General features: G+C 46.9%; 1 protein-coding gene across 18 annotated transcripts in view; it reads left to right on the top strand.

Annotated features, from left to right (window-relative positions):
- Window positions 1-1,529, top strand: part of EIF4G3 (eukaryotic translation initiation factor 4 gamma 3) — a 153,135-nt gene extending 151,606 nt beyond the window's left edge. For all 18 annotated transcript variants that reach the window (XM_064730823.1, XM_064730824.1, XM_064730826.1 and 15 more), the window contains one exon: window positions 831-1,529. In XM_064730823.1, the coding sequence (XP_064586893.1) occupies window positions 831-1,012 (182 nt within the window). In that variant the 3' untranslated portion in view covers window positions 1,013-1,529. The remainder of the gene's footprint in view (window positions 1-830) is intronic.
- Window positions 1,530-9,931: the final 8,402 nt, after the last annotated feature.

Below are 9,931 nucleotides of genomic sequence, written 5' to 3' on the forward strand. Positions count from 1 at the left end.
TGAGGATGAGGATGAGGATGAATTTTCCTTACCTTTGTAGGTAGCTGATGAGAGAAGCTGGTGGGGGTGGGTTCAGCTTGTCCAGATCCCAGATTTTTAGAGCAGCTCAAGTTCCCAAATGCTTGGCCAGAGGCTGGCTCTTCTTCTGGTTGTTCTGTGAGCAGCCACACAGAAGGAAGGACAAAGCTTTGTTGATAAAAAGAGAGCAAAAAAAGAGCAGTAAAAAATAATCTGCAGAGTTTTTAGTACCTGGGCAGGTGAGAGCATTGGTGTCGTTACTGCATTGCTACTCCACAGATGTCTGTGGGCTTGGAGGGAATAAAATGAGTTGGTCAAGTGATGAGTTTTGTCCCAGAGATGCTACAGAAAACCCTTGAGGGACAAGAGGCAAGGGAGTAGCCAAAGAAGCAGGGATTCCTAGGGAATCTGCAGCACAAAATCCAGGAGTGCCTCAAAACATCCAGCATGATCATCCTTAGTGCCCTTTATGACATTAGTTGGGCATTATGTCTCCTGATGAGCCACAAAAATCCTGGGGTGGGAGGCAATCCAGCCATGTGGTGCAGAGGAGATCCTGCTTGCAGGCAGTCTCTAGATAACATATTGATAACAGATTCCCACAGCTGCTTTCCCAGCTCCCCCTCTCCTCTGACAGTGTCAAGGGGTCAGATTTCCCCCTCACCTGAGTGTGAGCAGCCAGAGCAATAACTGAGTGAGAGCTCTGTGCTTGCCTTGTCTCTGCCATCATCTCCCGTGCCAAGAGGTCGCGTTAATCCCTTTATGTGCAGCCAGGGCTGACAGATGTTGGTGCCTTTATCCCATTCCTGCAGATTTGTTGCGGATGTTTTTCGATTGCCTGTATGACGAGGAGGTCATTTCGGAGGATGCCTTCTACAAGTGGGAGAGCAGCAAGGACCCGGCGGAGCAGAACGGGAAAGGAGTAGCGCTCAAATCCGTCACGGCGTTCTTCACGTGGCTACGGGAGGCCGAAGAGGAGTCAGAGGATAATTAAAACTTAAAAAAAAAAAAAAAAATACAGATTTAAAACAAACAAACAAAAAAAAAAAAAGAAACAATTTAAGTATTTTTTTAAAAAGTTTCACGTCTTCGCCAATCACAGTGCAGCAAGGCCAATTCTCTCTCGCAGACCCCCCTTGCCCCACACACGCACGAGTGGGAGAGGTAAAACCCGATAAACACCGAGGTGATCATGGAGGCAAAAAGGTACTTGAAAACAAACCCACAAAAAGTAAACTTCAAACCTGAGGGCGGGAGCACTAAACCAAAATACATGTATTATTTATAGAAAATATTTTCTGTTTTAATCTTTTTCTTTTCTTTTTAAACAAGGACTCATACTTAGGAAAACACACAGCAAAACAAATCTGTTTAGCAAAAACAAGTTGAAAACTTTTAATTTATTATTTTAAGGACTGCAAATGCCAGTGTAATTTTTAAATTTGCAGTTTCTGTAAACAAATTGTATAATAGAACAAAAGCAAAGAAATAAATTTCCCTCCCCTTCATACGCACCTCAGTTTTGTTTCAAAGCATGATAAATCAACAAAACTTTGAAGGGGGTTGGGGTGAGCTAGATGAGGACAAGATCAATTTTCTTTTTTATTGTCATCAGATTTTTCTGCCTGCCTCTCAGCTTGCTTCAGAAATTTAAAAAGAAAATAGTAATCAAACCATACATAACCTTGGATCGGAAGAAAAATGCATTTGAGAAAACCGCTGCGGACCAGAGTGCTCCGAAAATAACTCATTGAAAACCGTGCTACCCCGGGGAAAAAAGTACTAGTGATACTTTGAGAACCTTTAGAGCAACTTTAAGGCTTGTAAATACATAGAACAAATATTTAAAAAAAAAAAAAAAAAAAAAAAAAGAAAGAAATTGACTCAATACTATTTCTTTTCACTTTCAAAATATAAAGAACAAAATAAAGACAAACATTGCAAGTTTAAAAGAAATTAAAACGACTTCTCCTTTGACAGCTGCTGAATGTGTGCACCATCCTGAGCGGTGCTGGCTTCCTTGGCATGCCGTAGGTCCTCGGGCCCAAATTGTGTACATATAGTGTGTGTCTGTGTGTGACTACCAAAAATGAAGGGTGAGAGCAATTGTTTATAAAAAGGAAAATACAAAACAAGGGGATGCTGTTGTGCCGAGAAGGCCCCTGGGCAAGGAGCAGCCGGGGGCTGCGGGGCCGAGCGGGAGCGGTGGCTCCCGAGGCTGGGACATGGTGACCTCAGGGCGGACGTGCCCGAGCCCAGCTGGGTCTCTGTGCCTGGATCAGTGGGACTGTGACCCTGGCAGCTCTGGAGGCCGCAGCTGGGAGAGCCGAGATCCGACAGCCCACGCCAGGAGGGTGCAGGATGGAGGAGCAGCACTGCCCACCTGGCACTGCCCACCCAGCACTGCCCGGGCACAGCCACAGCCATGGGAGCCCTTCCCGTGCCCAGAGGGACCCGGCTGCTGCTCCAGACCTCACAGAGAGAATCAGCTGCCTGCAAGGACTCTGCAATGTGGTTTGTGAACTGTGGGCCATGGACCGTGAGTAACCTGTGGAGCGTTTGCTGGGGGTGTCTGCAGCACTGACTGCTCACATGATGCTGTCTTTTTCTTTCCAGCTGCTAAATCACTTCTTTAAAAAAAAAAACAACAACAAAAAGAAACAAAAAAAAAAACAAAAAAGGGAAGAAAGCCTACAAATACATTACTTTCCTAATCTTACTTTTACATGTAAACAATTGCTGTACTTGCCTGAGGATGTGATTTGATCACCACGGGGAAGGGAGGAGGTGCCTGGTTGTGGCCAGAGGGGAGAGGTCCATGAGACACTTTCCCTGTCAATGTTCCACCCCATGAATCTGAGCTAGAGAATCCATGGCCTAAAACACTAGAGCATTGTTTGGTTTTTTTTTTTTTTTTTTTTTTTTAGTAACAATAAAACACTTTTCTCTGATGTTTTGTTAAAAAAAAAGAAAAAAAAAAGAAAAAATATTCTCACCGTTACTGTATGCTCATGTATCTGCCTGTACCACATCCATTGATGCCTTGGCCTCACCGTGGGGCCCAGAGGTTTGGATGGGCTCTCAAGGTCTCCAAAAGGTCTGTCCCCATGGAACCCCCACCCTGCAGGGCTCCAGGGGTGTCTGTCACACAAAAAGCTTTTTTTGAGCAGTACATGGTGGTTTGTAGCAGTTAAAGAGTTGAATTAAATGGATGCTGGTTTGTATGGAAATAAGGGTAAATATTGCCAAGTTGGTGTGGGCAAATGATGGAATTCCTCTCAGGGTGGGCAGTGTCAGCCTGCTGGGAATGTCAGTGTGGAACAGCTGTGCCAGGACTGATTTCTCTCTCATTGCCTTGGATTGGAAAGGACAGACTTTGAACAGCCCTGTGGATCCCTGAGTGTGTCAGGGCTGGGGAATCTGTGTGGGGAGCTGGAACCTTCTGGCTGAAAGAGTTGGAAAAGCACTGCCTGGAGGGAATGGGAATTGCCAGCAGGTGGGTACAGGTGAGGTGAGAAAATCTTTCCCCTTTTTGTTAGAGCCTTTAATGCCTTCCAGGGGGTGAGAACTTACCCTGTTAGTGTCCTGCAAAGCCAGGAAGAGAATTCTCAGAGATTTTCATGAGGGGTTTTTCAGAATTACCCAAAGCTGGGTTTGCAGCATGGCAGGGTTTGGGCTCTCTGAAGTTAAATCAGTTCAGCTGCACACTGGATGCTGTGAGCAGTTCATGCACAAGGCCTTGAGGGCTCCAGCTGTGGATGTGTCACCTCAAGTGTCAGCTTCCCAACCATGTCACTGCAAGGAGCAGAACTGACTCCTTCCTCTGCTCCTCCTGTGCTCTGTGCCATGCATTTACTGCACCCAGTGGCTTTCCAGTTTCCTTCTAGGAAAGGAAAACAGCTTTGCAGGTGGTTGTGGCTCCTCAGGATACGGCTTATGAAAAATCTTTGGAACCAGTTTCTTGTGAAGGGTGTTAAAATACAAAAAACCTGTAAGGTATATGAAATAGAAAAGGGAATTATTAATTAAAGCAGGTTCCCATGGAATGCAATTTGCAGGAGCCTCGTTTTGTGTAAGTGAGGAGAGATGAGCTGTGGTCATTGGCCCAATGTTGCAGCAAAGCCTGAGCAGGGAGGGCAGCAGGTTTACACCAAGGATACTGCAGGTTTACACCAAGGATACTGCAGGTTACACAGGATACGCAGGTTTACACCAAGGATACTGCAGGTTTACACCAAGGATACTGCAGGTTATGCTGAGGTTTTTTCTCCTACTCTTGATCCTATTGAAACATATCTTGCATGCAGGCTCCTGACTGTGGCAGTGGGTTATCACTGCTCAGCATGGCAGAGCAGCATTAGAACCATTTCTGCTGCTGGCAGCCTTTCATTTCCCAAGGCCGGGGCACTGTCACAAGCACAGGCAAGGAGCAGAGGCATTGCTTACATCCCTCTTTATTACTGAGAATGCCCCCTAACCTGAAGCCACCAAACAGCACATTTTCAGGCCAGGTGTCCACCTAAGGCTGGTTTCTTTCTAGGAAAGGGTTTTCAGAGCAGGATCAGCCATTTCTGGGAATGAAGTCAGGAAATACACTGATCCTTGATGCTGTGCTCTCTGCTTGTGTCAACATGTTCAGCCTTTACCTTATTTAACAACAAAGCCTCAGGTCCAGGAGCAGATCTTGTTCTGTGGGAGTGTCTTTTCATAGAATCCTAGAAAATGCTGGGTGGGAAGGGACCCATCAGCATCACTGAGTCCAACTCCTGGGGGTTTTTGCCTGGGATCAGCCCTCCCTGGTGCAGGATGTGATAGGCCACGTGGCAGGAGAGGCTCAGGAGAAGGGATTCCTCTGCAGGGATGGTTTTTAGTGTGCACAAGGCAGGTTTAAGCCAGCAGTAACTTAGATCACTTGTTGCTGTGACCCACAGAGCTTTTGTTCCAACCCTATATCTTGTTTTTACTGATAAAGGAGAAACAGGGTCTCTCAAAAGTCCTCTTAATGCTGAGCATTCTGAAAACGTTTAAAGCCAATTGCAGATGTTGGCATTTCATTGCCAGAGGGTGGCTGTGATTGATCTGATGCATTTGCTCCCATGATGAGTTGTTGGTAGACACCCCTGGCTGCTTTGTCAGAAGTGTCCTGAGCAGAGCAGAGAAGCTGCCAGCTAGGCCTGTATGCTTGGTTTCTTTCACAGATTCTAGAGGGTTTAACTTTGGGGGCAGAAAACTCAAAATCAGCCCTCCCCAGAATGCTTTTGTGCCCTTGGAGCCAACAGCCCTGGCCCTGAGGCACTGAACCACCTGGAGGAGAGCTGGCTGCTGGCTGCAGGTCATTGTGAGGGTGAGGTGCTGCATGGTTGGAGTTGGGCCAGGAGTGCTGGGCTCTCCCTGGGGGTGAGTCCATGGCAGGTGTTTGGGCTGGCAAATGCTCCAAGCTCCTGCTTCTCCCACTCACGATAGGAACTGGAACTCAGCCTTTCTGCCCTTTGGAAGGTGCTGGCCTGGGAGCTGCCAGCTGAGCAGGATCTGCAGCCAAGCAGCGCCAGCAGGAGCCTGAGCTCTTCACACACCGCTGGCTTTTCATGAGGTGCCAGCCCTGAGCTTTGCACAAGGCCCCACACGCTGACAGAAACTCCAGGTTTGCTGTGCCTGGGGCCAATTGCAACCTGCAGCTGCAGGGTGGAGCCTGGGGACCAGGAGGCTTCAGCCCAGAGGATCCTGCTTGGCTTTCTTCAGATCCACAACCCACAAGGAGCCACTGGAGGAAAAGCAGCAATGGGCAAAGAACAGCAGCAAGAGATTGATTAACTCAGCTCCCAGCAGCGTGACTAAATCACAATACCCAAGGAAACCTCAGGTTTTTTACCCTTGTATTTGTCAAGGGGCTCCATTTGCCTTTGCTGAAGTATTGTGGATCTGCAGCTTGCTGAAATAACTCCTGCTTCTTTAAACAGAGGGATGCTGACTGTGGAAAGTTTTGTCATGTGGCACCAGCTTCTCTTTCTCATTTCCAGCTGCTAAATTGTGCTGAAATGGCAACAGGAATAAAACCAGCTCCCACTCCATTCAGTCCTTTCCATAGGGGAATTTGTCCAAGTTGCTGGCCCAGCTGCAGGGATGGAAATGCTGTGGCTGCAAATGGGAGAGAGGGGAGTAGGTGTGGGAAAGGCAATAGATGCTGCTGGTTGGGAGATGTTGGTGTTGCTGAGCGAGGGGAGAGGACAGTGAAGCTCTTGGCTGTCCTGTTGCAGCTCCCTGCAAGAATTAATGGCAGATGTTACCCTAAGGCAGAGTTTTACCTGCTCCCAGGGTACAGAGCATTAGTGAGGGGAGCAGAGCCCTGGTAGAAGTGGTTTATCACAGAGTTTTGGAGAAGAGCTGCAAAGATCATCTTGGCAGATGCAGCTGGTGCATTCAGGTCTCACCTGTGAAGGGAAATGGGTCATTTCAGCATGCAGGGTGAGCTGTTCTGAAATAACACCTGGTACAAAAGCTCTGTGACACTGCAAATGGCATGAAGTGAATAATCCATTGGCCCTGGCACTTCCCACTCGTGTGAGAGTGCAGGGAATCACTCCCATGGAGGGAGCAGGCACTCAGCACCACCACAGCATGAATTCATGGACATGGACTCAGCTCACAGCTCTGGCCCACCCAGGGTGTTCTCCTACACACAGGGAATTCCACTCACCTCTGCCAAACAGGATTGGAGTATTTTGGCTGTTCTCCAAGGAAATGCATCTGATTCTCCAGGCCTCCTGCAGCATCACAAGGTGGATGTTCTGAGCAGGGGCTTGAGCTGCAGCTGAGACATCTCAAAGAAAAGCCTTTCCACAGAGGGACAAGTGAGCCAGCTCTAGAGCTCTTCCAGCAAGAGCCACCACCAAAAAAGCTTTAAATTCCTGTTCAGTTGTCTTCCCAGCAAGGCTCACAGGCATGGCACTGCTCTTGTACACCACAGAGTCTAGCCAGGCTGCTTATGATGGGGGTGAGTGCATGTGAGACAGCCAAAAATGAGCTTTTGTGGCTGCAGAACCATTCCAGCCAGGAGGTCTGGCAGCAGGTTCCTGCCTGCCCAGGTGAGGGGAGCAGCCCCTGCATGCAGCTCATTGATTTTCATCCAAAACACTGTTTGGTTCAGAGTTAAGGAAATTCCCACTGCCAGATCTCTTACCTGTGGGGATTGGGAGATTTGGATTTGGGAGAGCTGTCCCTGTGTGCAGGGTTGAGTTGGTCTTCAGCTGCTCATTCTTAGCAGACATGTCACTTCATGTCAAAATTAGTCATTACTATAATGCCAAAAGTGGTGCAGAAAAAGAATCACAAACTTCCAGCCCCTGGTCCTCCAGGGATGACAGCACCCACCTCATTAGCACTTGGGATCCATTTCAAATTTGGGTGTTTCTAGAAAAGCAGCAGCCTGTGGAGGCTGCTCAGTCCATAACATTTTCCTGCTCCACATTCCTGTTGGCTCCTGTGGTGTTTCTATTCTACACTTGCTCCAGAATGAAACCAACTTTGGTGTATTTAAGTGTATTTTTTTTCACTTGCTAAATCTGATGTAAAAAGTCAGTAGTTTGGTTTGAAAATGCATAGAGGAATGGGAGACCCCTTGGAAAGAGGGAAATATTTGAAAAGATAAGGAAGTGTGAGAGGGGCAGTAGGGAGACCAGCTGGGATGGTGTAGAATAACGCTGGGAAAAGTAAGGAGAACTAATTATTAGGAAGTTGATAAAGAATAAAGAAATCAAAAGTGATGTCTTGAAAGCCATGAAGAAGCAGAGAATATGCATTTTGGGGTTGAAAGCAGAAAAGGAGTGATTTGTGCATAGAATTAAAGGAGCTGTAGGGATGACAAGACTCTGCAGCTGAAAAAAAGTAAAGATGAATTGGAAGAGAATTGTGAGTTCTGGTGATCCTTAGAGATGTCTTTGGTGAAGTGAATCAGCAACAAAGTGGAAAATTGCTGTTTAAAGGACTAAAAGTCCCTATTTCTACAAGACATGTAAAAGGGAGAAAAATCCCTTAATAAGTGAAGTAGAAGGAAGAACTAAAAAAGCAGCTCAGGCATAAAGACAAGAATTGTGTGTGTGTCTGCAGGAAGGCAACACCACCATGTACCAGCTCCTTGTGTAATGCTTGTTTTACTGAGGGCAGAAAGCCTCTGGAAGTTTATGTGGGGCTCAACAAGTGAGAGAGCCACATGAATGAAATGTTTGGTTCAGTGATGGGATTGCTGTGCTTGGCATCACTCCCTGTGCAGACACACAGGGTCAAGCTGAAGAGAGCAGTGACCATCCCCTCACGGCTGAACACAGAACCAAAACAGCCCCCTTGGATACAAAATGAGATCTGAAGGTGAAGATCTTCTCAGGGAATACTGGATTATGTGTATATGTGATATTAGATTGGTTTTTCAAAGCACAAGGTGAAGAAGCAGCAGTAGAACATGGAGTTTTAGGGATGAAAGAGCAGAGTGGCAGGGAAGAGCTTCCCAGTCTGGTGGGCTGGAAAAAAGGCTGAAATTCCCCCTGAGCCAGGTGGGCTGCAGGTCAGAAGGGTTATGATAAAAGGCTTTGTAATATAAATGTAAAAGCTGAGGTAAAAATGGAAAAGCAGAAAATCAACAAAAACTTGGGGTCACCACACCAGAGGCAAGGCCTGAATGTGTTCAGAGATGAAGTTTGGAGCTGCAGATCAATGTTGGAACAGCATTTGGCAACAGAGAAGCAGCAGGATGGAGAATGTATCCACAGAAGATGATTTCATCAGGTGCTCAGTTTGACAGGGGTAATAAAAAAAGGCAATCATGTGGCAGATAGCTGTTAAGCCTCACAGAAGGGTTCTTATTAACTTCCAAAGTGTTCACTTTAAATAAAAAATGGGGCAAACTGGGGAAAATGTGAGTTGGTGTAAGGTAGGAAAGTCAACAAAATAACCCCTGGAATGGAGTTTCCATGGGCAGATTTAAAACCTAACTCAAAGCTGTATCTAAACCAGAAACACAACAGGATCTGTGTTTGTAGAAGAACATCACTGTGCCATTGCTCTGGACACTGGGTGGAAACAGTAAAACCCTGGACTGGAAATTGTGCAGTGACTCCTTGGGAACAAAAGCCACAAAAGATCACCCACAAAAGTGTGTGAATGATCTGCAAGCAGCACAGCCAAAGCCCAAAGCTGTGGGGAGCCTCAGGAGAGCTCGAAGGGACAGCAAGGTGGAAACAAATGGAATTATTTTCAGGGAAAAAACCAGTTGGAATCTTACTAATCCATGGCACCTGTGGGCAGGAAAGGTATTGAGAAGGATTAATACTTATTAACAGTGCTTAGTACTTACTGAAAGTGTTTAATACTTATTAGAAATATTTCTGACAGTGATAGTGCTTGACACCATCACAGATAACTCTGGCAGCAGCTCCCTGCTGCAGTCTGATTCCTGGCCATGGATTTCCCCATTCCTTCCTCCTGTGCTGGCTCTGAGCTTCCCACAGCTTCATTCCTGTGGGAACAGGGACACAAATGGCACAAACCTGCCCAAAAAGTGGAGCAGTGGGTGGTGATATCCAAGGAATCTGCTGTGAAGGGTCTGCTCTGCCCCTCTGGGATGGATTTTGAGGTAAAAACCAGAGAAGGAGACAACAACAGCTTTTCTCCTCTGCTTGTAGCTCTGTGGCTCAGCCAACACAGGTGCTGGGGCAAAGGGAGAGCTGCTGCTCTGATTTCATCTTTTCCTTCTTGGTGTCTTAAAACTCAGTAGTAAAGGAGCCCATTCCCCCTCCTTCCCCTCTGCTCTACCTTCCCCTCCTGCCAGAGAGGCACCACAGGGGGAAAAAGCCAAAGAACACATTTTTCTGCAGTTGCACAGGGTTTGTTTCACACTCACAGGCAAGGCAGGAATGTTCAGCAA

This window comes from Zonotrichia leucophrys, chromosome 21 (genome assembly GCF_028769735.1).
Source record: "Zonotrichia leucophrys gambelii isolate GWCS_2022_RI chromosome 21, RI_Zleu_2.0, whole genome shotgun sequence".
Classification (NCBI taxonomy): Eukaryota; Metazoa; Chordata; class Aves; order Passeriformes; family Passerellidae; genus Zonotrichia; species Zonotrichia leucophrys.